Source organism: Heptranchias perlo, chromosome 23, assembly GCF_035084215.1.
Source record: "Heptranchias perlo isolate sHepPer1 chromosome 23, sHepPer1.hap1, whole genome shotgun sequence".
Taxonomy (NCBI): domain Eukaryota; kingdom Metazoa; phylum Chordata; class Chondrichthyes; order Hexanchiformes; family Hexanchidae; genus Heptranchias; species Heptranchias perlo.
Genome location: NC_090347.1, coordinates 30,582,414 through 30,604,681, shown reverse-complemented (window position 1 = coordinate 30,604,681; position 22,268 = coordinate 30,582,414). Strand labels below are relative to the sequence as shown.

General features: G+C 44.0%; 1 protein-coding gene across 4 annotated transcripts in view; it reads right to left on the bottom strand.

Moving 5' to 3' along the window:
* Positions 1-22,268, bottom strand: part of b3gntl1 (UDP-GlcNAc:betaGal beta-1,3-N-acetylglucosaminyltransferase-like 1) — a 309,746-nt gene that overhangs the window by 12,591 nt on the left and 274,887 nt on the right. For 3 of the 4 annotated variants that reach the window (XM_068004294.1, XM_068004292.1, XM_068004295.1), the window contains 2 exons: positions 13,120-13,188; positions 9,999-10,073 (listed from right to left, as the gene is read on the bottom strand). In XM_068004294.1, coding sequence (XP_067860395.1) covers positions 9,999-10,073; positions 13,120-13,188 — 144 coding nt within the window. Of the gene's footprint in view, positions 1-9,998; positions 10,074-12,545; positions 12,635-13,119; positions 13,189-22,268 lie in introns of those variants that run through there. The other variant, XM_068004293.1, reaches the window with a different exon arrangement.

The window sequence follows — 22,268 nt, the reverse complement described above, 5'->3', positions numbered from 1 at the left end:
GAGGAGAGAGGCGGAGAGGTTAAGGGAGGGAATTCCAGAGCTTAGGGCCTAGGTATTTTAAGGCACAGCCGCCAGTGGTGGATCAATGAAAATCGGGGATGCGCAAGAGGCCAGAGTTGGAGGAGTGCATAGATCTCGGGAGGTTGTAGGGTCGGCGGAGATTACAGAGATGGGGAGGGACGAGGCCACGGAGGGATTTGAACACAAGGATGAGAATATTAAAATGGAGGCGTTGCTGGATTGGGAGCCAATGTAGGTCAGCTTTCGCAGCGTGTATGCAGTAATATGTAGAATTTATTGCAAAACTATTAAGCACTCATAATCACTTGTAGCCATTTGCCGGAACAAATTCCATTTTGCACCACGCTTATCCTAGACTGCTAAAACACATCTTCACTGTAGACACAGTCACTGGCCTCCAATTTGCACATCTGTCTGGGTAGTGGTGAAACAGGCTGCACCTTATTTTAATAAAAAAACGAATGAATAGTGGATTTCTGGACAATGTTGGAGCTTATTCCATCATGAAATATCTGTTGTTCCAGACTACCTTGAAAATGTGTCAAGGTCTGGGAAAAGCCTCTCATCAAAGAACTTGTAATCTTTAATGATCTGCACATTGACAAGTAATGCAATACTGATACAATTCTGTGCCTGATGCTGGTAATTTTATACCCTCATAAATCAAGTGAGAAAACCTGGAAAAACCTTAATCAGCAGGAAAAATATGCTTGGAGGCAAAACACAAATAAAAATAAATCAAAAGTAGACATATTTCCCCAGGTAATTTCTAAATAAACATTAGGTAAGTGGGGGAGGGGGGTAGGTGCCTTCCACCTGCAATGATTTTAAAAGTATGCTGCAGAATTTAAAGGGAGCTGTCTTTGTGAAAAACTTTTTTAGCATTGTTTGCACACTCTAATTCATCAAAACATACCTTAAATTGCATCAAAACATATTACATCCAGGCTTGGGCTGATAAGTGGCAAGTAACATTCGCGCCAGACAAGTGCCAGGCAATGACCATCTCCAACAAGAGAGAGTCTAACCACCTCCCCTTGACATTCAACGGCATTACCATTGCCGAATTCCCCCACAACAACATCCTGGGGGTCACCATTGACCAGAAACTTAACTGGACCAGCCATATAAATACTGTGACTACAAGGGTAGGTCAGAGGCTGGGTATTCTGCGGTGAGTGACTCACCTCCTGACTCCCCAAAGCCTTTCCACCATCTACAAGGCACAAGTCAGGAGTGTGATGGAATACTCTCCACTTGCCTGGATGAGTGCAGCTCCAACAACACTCAAGAAGCTCGACACCATCCAGGACAAAGCAGCCTGCTTGATTGGCACCCCATCCACCACCTTAAACATTCACTCCCTTCACCACCGGCGCACTGTGGCTGCAGTGTGTACGATCCACAGGATGCACTGCAGCAACTCGCCAAGGCTTCTTCGACAACACCTCCCAAACCCACGACCTCTACCACCTAGAAGGACAAGAGCAGCAGGCACATGGGAATAACACCACCTGCACTTTCCCCTCCAAATCACACCACCACCTTCTCAAGGGCAATTAGGGATGGGCAATAAATGCTGGCCTCGCCAGCGACGCCCACATCCCATGAACGAATAAAAAAAACACCACTTAAATAGGACATAATTGTAACGACAATAACCCATAGCTCTTACCTTTCCAAAATAAAAAAGGTTTGTCAAACGCTTTTTTTAAAAATAAAGATCGCGTCCCTTGAAATTAAACAAAGCAACTGAACAACTGAATCTGTTCTTGAATCAAAATGAATCAAGATACAAGATGGGAATGAAGAGTAGTCAGACTGTGAGACATTTTCAGCATTGTTAGTTTCTGTGCAGCAGACTGGGCCACCTGTAGAAACATGAGCTGAAGAAAGAATCGAAGTGGCACCAAAACTACTGCAAAGAGTCGTACAACACCAGGTTATAGTCCAACAGCTTTATTTGAAATCACAAACTTTCGGAGCTTTCCTCCTTCGTCAGGTGAGTGAAGGAGGAAAGCTCCGAAAGCTTGTGATTTCAAATAAAGCTGTTGGACTATAACCTAGTGTTGTACGACCCTTTACATTTGTCCACCCCAGTCCATCACCAGCATCTCCACATCAAAACTACTGCAGCTGCATAGTGGCAAGCACCAGGAAATGCTTTGGACTCACTGCGACATAAGTACCTGGCAGGCACCTATTTAACAAAGTCAAACAGAAACAAGAGCAATAGAAAATGACAGCTAGAGCTGTCAAATCGCAAAAAATGTTTACAAATCTATCTGTGTGCAACTTTATGCAAATGAACGTTGTGAATTCACTAAGTTACCAGAAGCACCAAATTATATTTTAGACTAAAATGCCCTTTACACTAACCACGTTGGCAGGAAGAAGTCTCTGGTATGTTAAAAACCTGTATCATATTGATAATGAATTGGTTAAAAATCCTTTTCCCTCTGTGATTGGCCAAGGGTGGTTTCCATAGAATCATAGAAAGGTTACAACACGGAAGGAGGCCATTCGGACCATCAAATCCATGCCGGCTCTAGGCAAGAACAATCCAGCTAGTCCCACTCCCCCGCTCTTTCCCCGTAGCCCTGCACATTTTTTCCTTTCAAGTACTTATCCAGTTCCCTTTTGAAGTCCATGATTGAATCTGCCTCCACCACCCCCTTGGGCAGTGCATTCCAGATCCTAACCACTCGCTGTGTAAAAAAGTTTTTCCTCATGTCACCTTTGGTTCTTTTGCCAATCACCTTAAATCTATGTCCTCTGGTTCTTGACTCTTCCGCCAATGGGAACAGTTTCTCTCTGTCTACTCTGTCTAGACCCTTCATGATTTTGAATACCTCTATCAAATCACCTCGCAACCATCTCTGTTCCAGGGAGAACAACCCCAGCTTCTCCAGTCTATCCACGTAACTAAAGTCCCTCATCCCTGGAATCATTCTAGTAAATCTCTTCTGCATCCTCTCTAAGGCCTTCAGATCTTTCCTAAATTGCAGTGCCCAGAACTGGACACAATACTTCAGTTGTGGCCGGACCAGTGTTTTATAAAGGTTCATCATGACTTCCTTGCTTTTGTACTCTATGCCTCTATTTATAAAGCCCAGGATCCCGTATGCTTTTTTAACCGCTTTCTCAACCTGCCCTACCACCTTCAACGATTTGTGCACATATACCCCCAGATCTCTATGTTCCTGTACCCTCTAGTTTATATTGCCTCTCCTCGTTCTTCCTACCGAAATGTATCACTTCACATTTTTCTGCGTTAAATTTCATCTGCCACGTGTCTGCTCATGCCACCAGCCTGTCTATATCCTCTTGAAGTCTATCACTATCCTCCTCATCTGCAAATTTTGAAATTGTGCCCTGTACACCCAAGTCCAAGTCATTAATATATATCAAGAAAAGCAGTGGTCCCAGCACTGACCCCTGGGGAACACCACTGTACCCCTCCCTCCAGTCCGAAAAACAACCGTTCATCACTACTCTGTTTCCTGTCCTTTAGCCAATTCTATATCCATGATGCTACTGCTCCCTTTATTCCATGGGTCGCAATCATGATGATATGCCTACCGTGCGGCACTTTATCAAACATTTTTTGAAAGTCCATATACACCACATCAACTGCATTGCCCTCATCGACCCTCTCTGTTACCTCATCAAAAAACTCTGTCAGGTTAGTTAAATATGATTAGCTTTAAACAAATCCATGCTGGCTTTCCCTAATCAATCCACACTCGTTCAAGTGACTGTTAATTCTGAGCTGGATTATCGTTTCTAAAAGTTTCCCCACCTGAGGTTAAGCTGACTGGCGTGTAGTTGCTGGGTTTATCCTTACACCCTTTTTTGAACAAGGGTGTAACATTTGCAATTCTCCAGTCCTCTGGCACCACCCCCGTATCTACTGATGTTTGGAAGATTATGGCCAGTACCTGTTGAAATTGTTGAACCTGTTGAATTGAGGCCAGACCAGTTGGTCTCACTTTTATTTATTATACTTCTTATTTTGCAATTGTTCTCATTTACAACTCACTGTCATTTCTGTATTGCTGGCAATGTAAAGAAAAGACGGTTCAGTATGAATGATAGCGTGACAAATGTGTTTCCTGCACAGACTCAGGTGCCCCGGGGGCTGGTTGTGTTGAGTTATTGGTTTTTAGGTCCATGCTATGGCTCTCTGTTTTCATAAAGCCAGCCACTGTTGAGAGTTTTTTTGTGGCTGCGTTGCTATAGTTTTGTGGACTTTCATGGCAGGCAGCTACATGTCCCTCTCCTCGAGTGGCACCTGAGCTATAGGGGAGGATATTGTCAGTGTGCTGGACAGCTATTGGCGTGACGCCAAGAACAGAAACCAGAGTAATTACCTAGCATTTTCAGTGTTCTTATTACTAAAATAATTGAGAATTTTTTTTATCAGATGCTGGCAATGAGTGCTCCACTGAAGACTGGAGATGCTATGCTGTAAAATTCTTACAGGACAGTGTTAAAGACGAACACTTTTTGCTGTTCCCCATGTAACCTCAGATCTTGCACTGTTAACTTGATTTCAAATCTCTCTTTTTAAATAGACATAGACACATTTTCAGTAAAATGTATCCTTGCTTAACAAGATATTGGTTACTGGATGGAGGATCAAACACAACAAAATCTTGAGGAAATTCTATACTCAGAAGGTTTTTATTTTACCTCCTCATTGCCACAGGTAAAAAAATTTCAAACAAATACTTTCTAAAGCTACCAGTCAGCAAATGAAAAAGCAGCATGTGGTCTTCTAGTGCTTGACTTGAAACCAGCAAATAGTTGAATTCTGGAAAGAATTATTGACTCAAATGCACTAAAAACTTAACATAGTGTAAGCCAGATCAAAGACAGGTTGCTAATGGGAGGCGAGATGATTTAGTAGTTTAGAATACTGGTTCTAATCTCTGGAATTTGGGTTCAAATTCAACCGATGCAGATTCTATCTGAAGATGAGATAAAATCCTCATTGAATTTTAGCTTCATTCCTAGTCAGCAGAAGTCCTCAACACAAAATTGCCCTCACAATTCTCTACTAGATTGGAGAGAGGAGGACAATTGTACAGGAGGTGAAAGTGGGGTTTTTAAACACAGTAGAAAGTTAGTAACCTATTCCTTCTTAAATTCCCCTTCCTCACACACAATTTTCACCCCACCATTCCTGAAGGAGCGGCTCCTATTGGGCTGCAGTATATCTTGTGGCGTCACACTCGAGCTGCCATTTTACACATGCGATCCTAACAGTATCAGCAGACTGTTTGACTGTGAGTGGTGGAGGTGCAGGGTCAGGGCCATGACTGATCATGTCCTCACCCAACATCCGACGTACGTGCACTTTCCAACATGTAGCATTGCAACATTTTGGACTTTACCTCTATTGCTTGAATTGGATTTCTTAATTTGCAATACTTCTCTAATGTTAAATTCATTAAGTTCTGAAGGTCGCAGCAGCAGGCTGGGGGAAGCAGCACGTAAGTAGAAATGTGTCTGGATCAATGAGTTCACTGTCATTAACTGCACTGCATGGCTCATGTGTCCCACTTTTCCAGATCGCAGGGGGTGCGAGGTCCACTTACTGAGTGACTAGACCTGAGGGAATATCTAGTGCAAAATCCCTAGAAGTGTTACAATCATTCTCTATAATGCTAAGTAGCTAACCTGCTACTAGGTCAGCCCGTCTATTAATATTCCTTTTTTTTTGCTGCTGAAGGGCATCTAGTCTCTGCTTGCATCTTCCTGGGTGATATTTGGAATTTGGCATCTGGAAAAAATGCAGGCACACACTTGCAAATATGTATCTCCGGTTCACACCACACACTATACCAGTGGGACATCTTCAATAAGTACAGCGAACATTATGGAAAATAGCATGGAAGTCAGTGTTGCACTAATCACTCACTGGCACAAACATCTCCTGCTCTTGCCAAAGAGGCAGCTTGATCTCAATAGATTATTATTGCAAAGTGTGGTGTGAGAATAGGATGAACTCTCTATTGAATAAAATAAATACCATCAGTGCGTATAAAAGATAAACTGAAGCATCAGGAAAAAACCTAAACACTTACATTGGCAGCCTACAGTAGCCAAATATATAGGTTTCAGACTGATTGACAGGTGTCATTATTCAAGGCATTTCCAGAATTACCAAAAGAATGGTTTTTCTTATTCCTTCTCGGGATGTGGGTGTCGCTGACAAGGTCGGCATTCATTGCTCATCCCTAACTGCCTTATGAAGGTGGTGATGGGCCACCTTCTTGAACTGTGTCTGCAGTATTTGTAGCAGTTTGATACAACTGAGTGGCTTACTCGGCAACTTCAGAGGGCAGGTGGTGTGGAACTGGAGTTACGTTTAGGCCAGAACAGGTAAGGATTGCAGATTTCCTTCCCGAAAGGGCCCTTTCCGGAAGGAAATCTGCAATCCTTACCTGTTCTGGCCTAAACGTAACTCCAGTTCCACACCAACTGCCCTCTGAAGTTGCCGAGTAAGCCACTCAGTTGGGTTTTTATGACAATCCAATAGCTTCATGGTCACTTTTTTATCGATCCCAACTTTGTTTTTGTTTTTATTTCCAGATTTTTTATTATCTGAATTCAAATTCTCAAACTGCCATGGTGAGATTCAAACTCATGGGGCCCGATTTTACCAGGGGTGCGGGTTCTCGGCGGGTGGGCCAGTGGGTGCGTTAAAAACGCGCCCGGTGAAATTAGTGGGTTTCCCGCGCGATCGTAGCAGGCAACACACTAATTGGAGCCACTTAACTGTACCTCCGGGTTCCACGCTGCTGATCTGCGCGTCGGGCGGGCTGCGCATGCGCAGTACGATCTGTCAGCTGGAGGCGCTCTATTTAAAGGGGCAGTCCTCCACTGACAGATGCTGCAACAAATTTGAAAACTTACAGCATGGAGCAGCCCAGGGGGAAGGCTGCTCCCAGTTTAATGATGCCTCACCCCAGGTATCAATACATGGGGTGAGGAGGAGGGGGAGGACAGAGATCTTCCACCCGGCAGGCGGGAGGAAGCGGCCTGCCTCTGCCACCAAGAAGGCCTGGCTCGAGGTGGCAGAGGAGGTCACCAGCCCCACCAACATATCGCCCACCTGCATACAGTGCAGGAGGCGCTCCAATGACATCAGTAGGTCAGCCACAGTGAGAACACGTAGTCTTTCCCCTACACACCGTCTGCCACAACACTGCCCCCACCCCACATCTCCTTCGGCACTGCCAACACTACTCTGTCACATCACCCCTTATACCCACTCAAACCCCATTCCCATCTTACCTGCACCTACTCACCTCGCGAGTACTCACCCCGCCACTACCACGCAACCCAATCCTCATACAATCTCATGGCTCTATCCCATACTCACCCTCTCGTGCATCTCTCTCACGGCCAGCCTCACTCAACCTGCCACCATCTGTGCTGCAGCCACAGGGCATGCATCACATATGTGCAGTAGGCAGCGTAAGGCAAACGTGCTGTGAGCATGAAGGGGATGCACAAGGGTGTTTGAGGGTTTGTCATGGGTGTTACCTATATTGAATATCAGAACAACTCACAGCACACATTGTATTGGCACCACTACTGCCATGTCTTCGCGAATCCTGTCTGTTTTGCGCAATAATGCCCGCTCCTGTGTATCACTATGCGGACCCACCACTGATGCCACCCATTGTCACCGCAGAGTGGGTGTGGGTGTTTTTGCAGGGCTCTTCTGCGCAGACGACTGAGAGACATCGGCGATGTCCCCGGTTGCACCCTGGAAGGCTGCGGAGGAGAAGTTCGTGAGAGCAGTGGTGACGTTGACAGCGACAGGTAGGAAGATGGTGCACGGGCCAGCCGGGAGCAGCTCGGCATGAAAGAGGCTGCAGATGTCCACGGCTACATGGCGAGTGACTCTGAGCCTCCGTGTGCACTGCTGCTCAGAGAGGTCCAGGAGGCTGAGCCTCGGTCTGTGGAACGTGTGGCGAGGGTAGTGCCCTCTGCGACGCATCTCTCTCTGCGGTAGCCCTCCCTCCTGCTGTACAGGTGGATGTGTCACAGCACTCTGTTGTGGAGCTCCACGTGTCAGAGGTGGACGGGGTGGATGGCGAGGCTGGTGAGGCTGATGATGCTGTTCGCCCTCCGAGGAGGTCATGACTGCAGCTACGGCAGCCCCCATCCGCAAGATGTACATGTGAGGGGGTCCGCAAGGTAGGTACATGTCTCCGGACCCCGGGGTAAGTGTGCAGGTTGGTGACTTTGACCGTCAGGAGGGGGGTGGTGGAGGCGAAACTTTGTCCCAAGTGACAGAGCGGCCTCCTGCAATGGGTGAGGGTCTCCCCGCCCCCCCCACCTGTCAAATGGACCTTTGCAGCTGCCACAGGCTGACAGCTCAACACGTCCATTCGACCTGGGAGTTTTTCCCCCAGTGTGTGAAACAGTCCCATGTTTATCCAAAATCACACACAGTCCCTTAATCAGGTCAGTTAATGACCTGAACAAGCAAAGTAAATACTCTCAAGTGACATCCCGCTGGCTTTAATTGCCTGCGGGATTCCCACCAGCGGGGGCTGCGCGCGCACGCCGGCGCGTCAGCGTGGAACCCAGAAGTGGGCGGGATCGAGGCGCGATCCGGTCCCGCTGCTCCATTTCGGGATTTTCGAGGCCCCCCCGCCGAGAACGCACCCGAGAGCGGGTGCTAAAATCGGCCCCATGTTCTCTGGATTATTAGTCTAGCCTCTGGGTTACCAGTCCAGTATCAGCTTCCACAGTGGAAAGAAATACAAATAAAGAAACAATGCACACATGAAAATATTCTGCAAAAGAATAATTTAGCATTAGATTGTGACCTTATATCCTTTTCCTTTTAAGGAGCCAGATAGAAGGATTTCTACTGTAAATATATACATGTATTTATTACCTATGTTATTCATGGAGAAAAAAAATCAGAATTTAACAAATAATTTAAATAAAAATTCATTTGTGCATTGCTGTCTAGTCACCAACAAAGAAATTCCCATCTGCTGTGCCTATCGTTGTAGTCAGTGTATGGGGAAGAGTCTGATTTCAATTCTAGGCCTGAGCATCATGCTGAATGAGCTAGGGCAGTAGCTGATCCTGGGGTAACGCTGCAGATAACAAGTGGTCTTCAGCCTGAGGAGAGTGTAGGGAGAGAACACGGAGCTGGATCTGAAGGAGTGAAGAGTGGGCTTGGGAGTGAGGTTGGACAGGAGCTGAGGATGTGGCTAGAAGGAGCGGGCGGTCTCGGTGCTATGGTGGGTATTGGGAAGGAGTCTGTACTTGGTATCAGGGAGTGAAGGGGGAGGAGGAGTACAAAATAATTCAAAATGGAGTCTAGTTCAAATCAGTTAAGGGCCCAGCTCTGGCGGGATCAAATCCTAAACTGTTCACAGAATGTTTGTTCAAGAATATCATCGAGCCACATTCCAAGAATGCAATACATTTCCAGTTTTGGCAGCTACCTTCAGCATCAAGCAGTCCCAGTTCAGGTACAACACCGATTAAATGGAGAGTCGAGCTTTCTTTATTCTGTTATGATGCTAATCTTCACACATCCTAATTTTAAGGCAATAATCTCAATTTCACAACATCAGCCACAACTGCAATGGTGCAGATTTTTCCAATTCCCACGCAAGGCATTCCTAAAGGCACTTTGAACCAGGCTGTCAATTTAGTACTGGTGGTTTCAGTTTTTTTTGTACTGCGGAATTACACCCACTAAGACATCAGTTGAAATAGCTTATCTCATTTCGAACCCTTGGAGCCAAAAAAGATTTTCACCCTCTGAGTTGGCACTGGATTTAAACTCAATTCTGAGAAGTGAAAGAGCCATCTTCAAAAGCCACTAAACCACCATCTTAGATTTTACTCATCTTTGGTACAGTCGGATTGATCTTTTGGTTGTTCCATTATACATTTTATAACTATGAAAAAAAGAAGTTATCACTCACCAGCTTCACACAAATGATGAAAGGGGACTTGGCTTCTGTAAAATGGCAAATGGGAACGTTTGGCTTTGGCTTGTCCTAGGAGAAACAAAAGCACTTGTCAGCATGCGATGGGGATTACTCCAGCAGAGTATTGAGCTTCTGAAGAACCCTGTCCGGCTCAGACTGGTGACCATCAATTATACAAAGAGACATGAAATGTTTTCTAAGAGAATCTGAAAGCAAGCAAAGGCGTGAAGATTGAAATTTACTGTATACGTGTGAATTTGGAGAATTCAATTAACTTCTGACATTGGTTAAATCATGGAGGTTATGAAAAAAGTTACAATTTTATTCTTGAGGGAATGGTACCCATAATTTCTCCCCATCCCACATTTATTCCCTTTCTGGTCTGACAGTGACACACAACTTTTGAGTGGATGGTGACAGGTCCCAGTTCTCTGTCTATCCTGGTTTTGAGCCAGTTGCTAGGAAACTACAAAGAAGTTGTAGGTTGTGTTGGTTGGAGGACTCCTTGCAAACTTGGTACAACTGATTTCAACCTGTTCTTAAGGAAATCATGCAGACTATCTAGGCAACAACTAAATAGAATGCAGTGATCCCAAATCATTTCCAAGGCAACATTACCAATATGTTGGACATTAAATCCTGAAATATACAGTTCTAAAGCGTAAGATTAAAGAACAAAAGGTGACTGAAATATATCAACAAGCATACAGCTACCTGCTGTTATAACAGGCAGTACTTCCCATTTAAGAAGTGTTCAAGAGCTTTAAACCTATCACTGACCAGCTCTTGAGGTTATTGTAGCTCACATTTTATACCAGGGACTAGGTGGGTTACCTCACGATGGCACAATATTTTATTTTGAAGAGAAAATTGACATTAGAACTGTATTTAGACAGAAAGTTCATTTATTGTGAAGATACATTCTATATGAATAAAAAGGGAAGCCCCACAGTAAATTGCAATTGGAAACATTCTTACAGTAGTGTTTAAAATGTGGGTTGATAAGCCCACTGGCCAGACCAAAGAGGATGTAAGACTATCAAATTTCCTACGAGCAAATACACCAGCATGTTGCTCGTAGGAAATACTAGAATGATTGTAATGTAGTTAAATACATCTGCAATCATGATACAAGCCAAGTTCTGCATCCCCTGATACATGCAAGTTGGTGCCATGTACTAGTTTTGTCCCTTACAGATAGAATCATAGAAAGGTTACAGCACGGATGGAGACCATTCGGTCCATCGAGTCCGCAAGAGCTCTATGCAAGAGCAATCCAGCTGGTCCCGCTCCCCCGCCCTATCCCCGTAGCCCTGCAATTTTTTTCCTTTCAAGTACTTATCCAGTTCCCTTTTGAAAGCCATGATTGAATCTGCCTCCACCACCCCCTCAGGCAATGCATTCCAGATCCTAACTACTTGTTGTGTAAAAAAGTTTTTCCTCATGTCACCTTTGGTTCTTTTGCCAATCACCTTAAATCTATGCCCTCTGGTTCTTGACTCTTCCACCAATGGGAACAGTTTCTCTCTATCTACTCTGTCTGGACCCTTCATGATTTTGAATACCTCTATCAAATCTCCTCGCAACCGACTCTTTCCAAGGGGAACAACCCCAGCTTCTCCAGTCTATCCACGTAACTAAAGCCCCTCATCCCTGGAATCACTCATGTCCGGTTTTGTGGATTGGAAAAGATTCAATTACCAGTTTTTTCTCTTCCTTTACATGGAGTGCTCTGTCATCAGGGAAGTATTTTATCAGGTGGCCTGTCTGTGACCCAGAGAAACTCAGCCATGCAGGAAATCCAATTGAATGTCAGCTGAGGCTGGGATTTTAACCAGGATTATCAGCGTGGAAGTCCAGCTCTAAAGACACTAGGCCACAAAATGTGTACAGTTGCATTTACATTACAACTGTAGTGTCGGCACAAAATAGTTTGCAATGACATTGCAGTTATAGTGTAAATGCAGCCTGAATCTGGAGTCAAGGCCCGATATGACACTGGAGTGAAGCAAGATGAGACTCCCTGGAGGAGGGAATCTCATTCCACTTCTTGTACTGACTATTCGAGCCTTAACACCTGATTTATGCTACAGAAGTTTAACATTGGTTTGAAGCTGAAGCCCTATTGCACTGGCACTAAACGTAAATATATCCTAAGTCACAAAGGAATTCAGGTACGCAAAAGGGTTAAACCAGTGGGAGCCAGTCATTCTTACCAAGGTGTGCAATGATATTACTGTGAGCTATTAGTTTAGTTAAGTATCAATTAGGTTAGTATCTGCCTATCATTAATTTTTATTGTTTTTATAACCCCTCCTGACTAAGTACTAAGTGAAGCATCTATTTCGAGCTCCCCCCTATCCAGTTACCCATTATTGCTACTATGCATGTATATCAGTATGCACGCATAGTAGCAATAATGGATACTCAGGTATTAATTACAAAGCTGTAATATAACTGAAGGGTTCAGAATAGATGGTGTGGACAATATGAGAGAAAGCACATGGGATTTTAAACTAAAATGAAAATTCTAACTCTTACCATTTCAGGAGTACTCTAGTAGCTCAGTCCAGTGCCAAAAGGGACTCACGGATGATGACTATAGCCTGTAGTGATCTCATAACCACAGGCTCATTGGAAAATAATTTGCAGTAGATTAGAGGGCAATGTCATACACATTATAGTACAGTATATTTTCTTTCAGTAAACAGTGTGTTAGTTTTTCATGCCAGTATATATCATGTTACTTTATACAGTATGTGAGCCATGAATACCAGCAGATTATAGGGAACAAAGTTGGGGAAGAGGTGAAGTGCTGCTTGTGGGAAAATTCCCCCCCACCAAACTGGGATTGGGAACTCGGTTTATGGGGAAATCATGGGATAGACCTACACACTATCACTCTGTGGGTCCCTGGAAATCTAGCTCTTTAAAAGCCATATAGAATTACAGAAAAATAAGCGTATACTGCAATATTGCTGTTTAAAGACTTCAATGTTATGAACAATTGAACTGGGTTGTGGGGGGGGGGGGTGGGTGGTCAGTGCTGTTTTACATGTGCTTCTGTCAAACCTTGGAGTGTAATGAAACAATATTTACAAAGAAGAATTCCAACCTTTGACTCTTGATAAGTGTAGAATCCCTTCCTTATCTTACTTTGATCCACATCACAAAAAGACACAACCTGTAAAGGCAGAAACCATAGTTAGCATTAGCTGCATATCAGCAATGTTACCTAGAAATCTCAATTGGAGAGGGGCTGTCGGTGATCTTTGGTAATAGTTTTTAAATATCCAACCCTTTCCCATCTATAAATTGCAAGGATGTGGATTCTTGAGTTCCTTGAATATTCAGTGAACTTGATATTAATCCATAATCACTGCCGGCACCAAGAAAACAAAAAATGTCGAAAAGGTCTGCTTTTTAATGAATACCCACAAAGTTGAACTTTGTAATAATGTACAGTGGAAACGATTATGTAATAACATTGAAAATTAAATTCTACGATCAGCTTATAATGCTTTTGGAACCTTGTAATACCCGTCCCAGCTGTCAAAAGGCAGCAGTTGTCCATTTACTCATTTGATAGGCAGGGTTTTCACGTCCAGTTGTTTCTGTATCATACAGTACAGAATATACAGATTGGTGCTTCCATCACAAATAATTAGTCAGAAATAATTACCGTGACATATAAGTGGAAATTTCAAAATACTATTTTAGGACCACATTCTATCAATGGAAACAATATGGAAAACTGTCCTGTCCTTTTCAAATAGATTTAAATCTTCATTTTGTTGTCTAAACCTGCAGCTAATAAAGTCAGTAATACAAGCAGAGAACCTAGCTAATATTAGTAACAGTGAGCAAGTCCCTTATTGTTATCATTCTGGTTGATCCTTCCAGGAAGCTGCTGTTGAACAGTTACATGATGGTGCTTGTGCACAGAGTGAAGTGTTATAAGGACATAAAGAATAGGCCTGCAAGATTTGTGATCTGACTGCCCCTGTGACTTTCCTGGACAATATCTTACTACAAGTCATACTTACAGTGATTCCATCCCAAGTAAGAATTTTAATCTGATCCTTAACATATGATGCAGTAAATTTAGTTTGGATATCTTAAACCAGATCTGAGATCTGTTAGACAGCTACATCTTCTTAATAGCACTAATTTACTAGTGCAGTGAACTCTCAGCTTCACAACACCATAGTCACAAATTGTCTGCCCCAATATTTTGTTGCCATACATGCTTAGCGTTTGGATTCCCCAGTCATAAGCTCAGTTCACTAGGCTTGTAGTTACTGGGCTACAATCCCAGCCAAGTTTCATATTTATCTACTTGAACATGTCACTCCAATACTTGCTGATGTCACAGCATGTAAAGTCTGAGCAAACCGCCACTATATATAAGATGTATCTGTTGTGCTAATGTCCAGTTCGCTGACTTTCTATTGCTGCAGTAATATTTTTTTGCCAGTTTTGTACAGCCTGTAGAATAATTTTAATTAGAACCTGTGGGCAAATGTTCTAGGTTACTTATTATGTTACACACTTTTTTTAAACTCACAAACAGAATCTCAGAGCTGAAACAACATTTGTTTTCAATTTACTTGTTTAATTCATAGAATATTTAGTCTGTATTATGAACATAAGAACATAAGAACATAAGAAATTGGAGCAGGAGTAGGCCAATCGGCCCCTCGAGCCTGCTCCGCCATTTAATAAGATCATGGCTGATCTGATCCCAACCACAAATCTAAAGAACACAAGAAGTCGGAGCAGGACCCGGCCACATAGCCCCTGGGCCCTCTCCGCCACCCACAGGGCATTGACCGATCCGAACTCAGCTTCATGTCCAATTTCCTGCCCGCTCCCCATAACCCCTAATTCCCTTTACTTCGAGGAAACTGTCTATTTCTGTTTTAAATTTATCTAATGATGTAGCTTCCACAGCTTCCTGGGGCAGCATATTCCACAGACCTACCACCCTCTGAGTGAAGAAGTTTCTCCTCATCTCAGTTTTGAAAGAGCAGCCCCTTATTCTAAGATTATGCCCCCTAGTTCTAGTTTCACCCATCTTTGGGAACATCCTTACTGCATCCACCCGATCAAGACCCCTCACAATCTTATATGTTTCAATAAGATCGCCTCTCATTCTTCTGAACTCCAATGAGTAGAGTCCCAATCTACTCAACCTCTCCTCATATGTGCGCCCCCTCATCCCCGGGATTAACCGAGTGAACCTTCTTTGTACTGCCTCGAGAGCAAGTATGTCTTTTCTTAAGTATGGAGACCAAAACTGTATGCAGTATTCCAGGTGCGGTCTCACCAATACCTTATATAACTGCAGCAATACCTCCCTGTTTTTATATTCTATCCCCCTAGCAATAAAAGCCAACATTCCGTTGGCTTTCTTGATCACCTGCTGCACCTGCATACCAACTTTTTGATTTTCTTGCACTAGGACCCCCAGATCCCTTTGTACTGCAGTACTTTCCAGTCTCTCGCCATTAAGAAAATAACTTGCTCTCTGATTTTTCCTGCCAAAGTGCATAACCTCACATTTTCCAATATTATATTGCATCTGCCAAAACTCCGCCCACTCACCCAGCCTGTCTATATCCCCTTGCAGGTTTTTTATGTCCTCCTCACTCTCTACTTTCCCTCCCATCTTTGTATCATCTGCAAATTTTGATATGTTGCACTCGGTCCCCTCCTCCAAATCGTTAATATAGATTGTAAAGAGTTGGGGACCCAGCACCGACCCCTGTGGAACACCACTGGTTACTGGTTGCCAGTCCGAAAATGAACCATTTATCCCAACTCTCTGCTTCCTGTTCGATAACCAATCCTCCACCCATGCCAGAATATTACCCCCAATCCCGTGATTTTTTATCTTAAGTAATAATCTTTCATGTGGCACCTTGTCGAATGCCTTCTGGAAGTCTAAATACACTACGTCCACTGGTTCCCCTTTATCCACCCTATACGTTATATCCTCGAAGAACTCAAGCAAATTTGTCAGACATGACTTCCCCTTCATGAAGCCATGCTGACTTTGTCCTATTAAATTATGCTTATCTAAATGTTCCGTTACTGTCTCCTTAATAATAGACTCCAAAATTTTACCCACCACAGATGTTAAGCTAACTGGCCTATAATTTCCAGCCTTCTGCCTACTACCCTTTTTAAATAACGGTGTTACATTAGCAGTTTTCCAATCTGCCGGGACCTCTCCTGAGTCCAGGGAATTTTGGAAAACTATCACCAAAGCATCCACAATCCCTACTGCCACTTCCCTCAAGACCCTAGGATGGAAGCCATCAGGTCCAGGGGATTTATCCGCCTTGAGTCCCATTATTTTACTGAGTACCATCTCCTGAGTGATTTTAATCGTATTTAGCTCCTCCCCCCCGAGAGTCCCCTGTTTGTCCAGTGTTGGGATATTCTTAGTGTCCTCTACTGTAAAGACTGAAACAAAATATTTGTTCAGCATTTTTGCCATCTCCATGTTTCCCACCATTAATTTCCCGGTCTCATCCTCTAAGGGACCTATGTTTGCCTTAGCCACCCTTTTTCTTTTTATATAACTATAGAAACTCTTGCTATCTGTTTTTATATTTTTTGCTAATTTCTTTTCATAATCTAACTTCCCTTTCTTAATCAATCCTTTAGTTACTTTTTGCTGTCTTTTGAAGAATTCCCAATCTTCTATCCTCCCACTAAGTTTGGCTACCTTATATGTCCTTGTTTTTAGTCGGATACTATCCTTGATTTCTTTACTTAGCCACGGGTGGCTGTCATTTCTTTTACACCCTTTTTTCCTCAGTGGAATATATTTATTTTGAAAGTTGTAAAATAACTCCCTAAATGAACACCACTGCTCATGTACCGTCTTACCCTTTAATCTATTTTCCCAGTCCACTTTAATCAATTCCGCTCTCATACCATCATAGTCTCCTTTATTCAAGCTCAGTACGCTTGTTTGAGAATCAACCTTCTCACCCTCTAATTGGATATGGAATTCAACCATGTTGTGGTCGCTCGTTCCAAGGGGATCCTTAACTAGGACATTATTAATTAATCCTGACTCATTACACAGGACCAGGTCCAAGGTTGCCTGCCCCCTTGTAGGATCAGTTACATACTGCTCAAGAAATCCATCCCTGATGCACTCAATGAACTCGTCCTCAAGGCTGCTCTGCCCAATTTGATTTGTCCAGTTAATATGATAATTAAAATCCCCCATAATTATGGCTGTTCCCTTATTACATGCCCCGACTATCTCCTGATTAATACTTCTTCCAGCAGAGTTGCAACTATTAGGAGGCCTATATACTACGCCCACTAATGTTTTTTTTCCCTTATTATTCCTTATCTCCACCCAAACTGTTTCATTATCTTGATGCTTTGTCCCAATATCATTTCTCTGTATTACAGTGATTCCTTCCTTTATTAACATAGCCACCCCACCTCCCCTTCCTTCCTGCCTGTCCTTCCTGATTGTTAAATACCCTGGCATATTTAATTCCCAGTCGTTGTCACCCTGCAGCCATGTTTCTGTAATGGCCACAAGATCATACCCATACGTAGTTATTTGTGCCGTTAACTCGTCCATTTTATTACGAATGCTACGTGCATTCAGATAAAGAACTTTCAAATCTGTTTTGTGACGCTTAGTTCCTGCTTTTTCCTTTTTTAACACTTTACCTATTACTCCATACCTTCTGTCCCTTCCTGTTACGCTTTCCTCTCTCTCCCTGCTCAGGTTCCCAACCCCCTGCCACTTTAGTTTAAACCCTCCCCAACAGCACTAGCAAACACTCCTCCTAGGACAGCGGTCCCGGCCCTGCCCAGGTGCAGACCGTCCGGTTTGTACTGGTCCCACCTCCCCCAGAACCGTTTCCAGTGTCCCAGGAATTTGAATCCCTCCCCCTTGCACCATTCCTCTAGCCACGTATTCATTTGAAATATCCTCCTATTTCTACTCTGACTAGCACGTGGCACTGGCAGCAATCCTGAGATTACTACCTTTGAGGTCCTATTTTTTAATTTACCTCCTAACTCCCGATATTCTGCTTTTAGGACCTCATCCCCTTTTTTACCTATATCGTTGGTGCCTATGTGCACCACGACAGCTGGCTGTTCGCCCTCCCCCTCCAAAATGTTCTGTAGCCGCTCCGAGACATCCTTGATCCTTGCACCAGGGAGGCAACACACCATCCTGGAGTCTCGGTTGCGGCCGCAGAAACGCCTGTCTATTCCCCTTACAATTGAGTCCCCTATCACTATAGCTCTGCCACTCTTTTTCCTCCCAGCCTGTGCAGCAGAGCTACCCGTGGTGCCAGGAAGTTGGCTGCTGCTGCCTTCCCCTGATAAGTCATCCCCCCCAACAGCATCCAAAGTGGCATATCTGTTTGAGAGGGGGATGGCCACAGGGGACCCCTGCACTACCTGCCTGCATCTCTTACTCTTCCTGGTGGTCACCCATTCACTTCCTGCCTGTATACCCTTTACCTGCGGTGTGACCAACTCGCTAAACGTGCTATCCACGAGTTTCTCTGCATCGCGGATGCTCCACAGTGAGTCCACCCGCAGCTCCAGCTCCGAGATACGATCGGTCAGTAGCTGCAGGTGGACACACTTCCCGCACACATGGTCGGCAGGGACACTGGTAGTGTCCATGACTTCCCACATCTTGCAGGAGGAGCATATCACGGGTGCGAGGTCTGCTGCCATGACTTGCCTTAGCTGAGTTACCCCTTTTAAATTACGTTGAAATTAGAAAATGTTAACTATACTAGGGACCTAGGTTCACTAAAAAAAACACTATCTGCTATAAAACCTGCAGATCTTCCCTTTCTTATTACTTTACTTACAGTAAAATGGTAGAAATACTCACCTGAACCTACTCACCAATCAGCTGCCTCCCCTGTGCCGCGTCACTTTCTGACTGGTGACGTCACCCCGAACTGCCGCTGGTCTCAGAGTCTCGCTCTCAGAGTAAGCTCTGGTCTCGCTCTCTCCGCGCTGTTTATATCCCCGCTCTGGTCTCGCTCTCTCCCGCCGCTCACCGCTCTCAGGTCCACTACCGCTCTGCAAGAAAAGCAAGGCAAAGCAGCACCTCCTTCCCCCACTTCACCTAACTCCCACACGTACCGAACTCTCAGCACACTGTGTAATATCCGCACACCGTCATGCCATTGAGATCTGTTTGAACTTTCTGTTTTTCACTAATGAGGTTGAATTGGCAGGAGAATTGCAATAACAGTCACCTAATTTCCATACTGAGGAAGTGGTGAGGCCATAAAAACTGCATTTCAACAGAATTACTAACATGTAGTGGACTTAGGAGTTCTAAAGGTGTATTCCCATGCACAGTGCAAATGTAATGAATGCCTCTTAATTTTCAAATGACAGGCTTGCCTCCTCACTAATTTAAATGGATGGGCAGTCAATGTTTGGTTCTAAAGTCCAGATCTTATTTTGTCAGTCCAAGATGTATATTTTTAGAATTGTGCTACATAGTCTAAGCATGCAATGTTATTCCACTGTAAATTGTTAAGTCATGGAACCGTCCAGAATACACCATCCAATACAGAACATCTTTTATTATTTAAATCTCATTTATAACTTAAATAGAATATGAGGGATTGCAATCTCTAGACACTTAATTAAACATTCGTGATCATGTGACTGCATGGCGTTGCTAACTGGAGGCTAGACAATATCTCACTGGGGCAAGTCAATATACACAGAGTTGTTGATCGCTCTCTATCACACCTTTACGATGTTTACATTTCTGCAACCTATTATTGTGTTTGCAGGTTTTTTTTCTTTTTGTAACCTGATACTCTGCTTTTCTCCCCTGGTCTCTCCCCATGGTTCCATTCCGAAAGATATCACTTTCCTTACATCACTGAGAACACCTTGCAGCCAAATAGCTTTTGGTGTTCAAAAAGATCATAACTGGTTATTAATGTGCTTCTTCCACAGTCTGAGCTTCACAGATGTGAATCATTTAAACAGGCTTGGTTTCATAAAGTTAACTGAAAATAAAAGATTTAATTCCTCTGACCTAGGTACGTTATAATGTCCAAGCATCGGATTTCAGAACAAGTAACAGCTTTCCTTTTGTTTCTTTCTGAAACATTTGGAATAAGCAACTAAGTTCACAAAATGTCTCATTACGGGAACCACCCACAGGGGAATGTTCTAACCCTTGGTCTTGCTCCCTCACCGCCGTCATTCCCACATTTGTCCCCACAGCTCTGATGGCTAATGATACCTATGGATATCAGATTGGAAAAGAATAATTATTTATTCAGCATGGGATGAAACATTCAATTCAGCACAGCGAACCACAGCTTCAAATTCCAATGAGTTTGAATGCAATCTCTAAAGACTTATACTGATTTCCTGAGTACGTGTTGGCGACTGGGGACCTTTCCTGACACTAGCTCATATCGGAAAACCGCAGGTGTGCTGTCTGCGATTTTCCGATATGCAATGCTGGTGGGTGTGGCTCCATACCGCCAGTGCATATTCCAGGGATTACTGACAGGAATTACTACAGTAATTACTGACAGGGCACTGTCAGAAATGTGGAAAGTACTGAAAGAGGATAAGGCCTTCTAGGCCAATGACCTCCACACAAGGATACTTAAGGAAATGGCCGACGAATTTAGTCATGTTCTGGTAGGGATCTTTAAGAAAGAAATACTTTGCAAGTTATATCGTGCCTCTCATGTCCTCAGGATGTCACAAAGTGCTCTTTTGAAGTGCAAACACTGTTACGTAGGCAAATGTGGCAGTCAAACTGCACACACGGTCCCACAAACAGCAAATGAATGAATGACTGGATAATCTGTTTTTTGGAGGTGGTGTTTGAGGGAGGCTTACAGGCCATGGTACTGGGAGAATTCCCTATTCTTCTTTGAATAGTGCCATTGCAGCTTTTACATCCAACTAAGAATGGCATATGGATCCTCAGCTTAACATCTCGGGGAGTTGGGGGGGTGGGGGGAGAGATTGCTCCTCCATGATCGCCTATTCCCAGCAAATTTCTGCCCCAGATACTGCCATTTCCTGGGACAGTCATGTAGAAAGTGGCAGTAGATCCTGGGAAGTCGTGGTAAAGGTGCATAGTTTTCCCAATGGAGGGAGAGGGCCATTGTAGCGGCCTCCTCTCCCTCCACTTGCCCCAAATGCTTACCTGTTGAAGTGCCCTGATCTTGGCCTAGAACTTCAGCGGAAGCATTCGTTCTGATGTTCAGGGCACCTCTGACCCTTTAAGGTCTCTCACTGGCTGTTCTGGTGCTGCAGGTGGAATCGCTGCTGCAGCACCACTTTAGTTTCCTCAGTTGCATTGGCGGGTTCTTGACGGCAGGAATCCTGCCGTGTATATGCAATGTGTCCCAACCCAGGAAAATGGGACAGGGTTGGGGCAGATATGGAGGGATAACAGAACTCCGCCCTGAAGAGGAGAAACCCCTCCTACCTGCACAGCATCTCCAGTAATGCAGCACTCCTTCAGTACTGTCGGTCTAGATTATGTGCTCAATTACAGAGGGGGGCTTGAACCCACAATTTAGACTTAGAGGTAAGAGCGCTACCAATGGAGGCAAGCTGATACTTGGGAATAACTAGAATTACCAAAGGATTGGACAGAAGGGAACATAACACCCAGTTTTAAAAAAAAACAAACACTTGCATTAATATAGTTCCTATCATGACCTCAGGATGTCCCAAAGCACTTTACAGCCAATGAAGTACTTTTGAAGTGTAGTCGCTGTTGTAATGTAGGAAATGTGGCAGCCAATTTGCACACAACAAGGTCCCTCATACAGCAATGAGATAATGACCAGATAATCTGTTTTGTAGTGATGTTGGTTGAGGGGTAAATATTGGCCAGGACACCGGGGAGAATGCCCCTGCTCTTCTTTGAAATACTGCCATGAGATCTTTTACGTCCACCTGAGAGGGCAGTCAAGGCCTCGGTTTAACATCTCATCCGAAAGACAGCACTTCCGACAGTGTAGCACTCCCTCCGTACTGTATTGTACTGTCAATCTAGATTTTGTGCTCAAGTCTCAGGAGTGGGGTTTGAACCCACGACCTTCTGACTAAGGCGAGAGTGCTACCCACTGAGCCACAATTGTGGGCAAAAGGACTGTACTGGAAATTATAGTTGGGTGAGCCTGACCTCTTTAGTGGGTTAAAGATTCTGTGCCACTGTTGTACCGATAAAACTTGTAGGGCGCT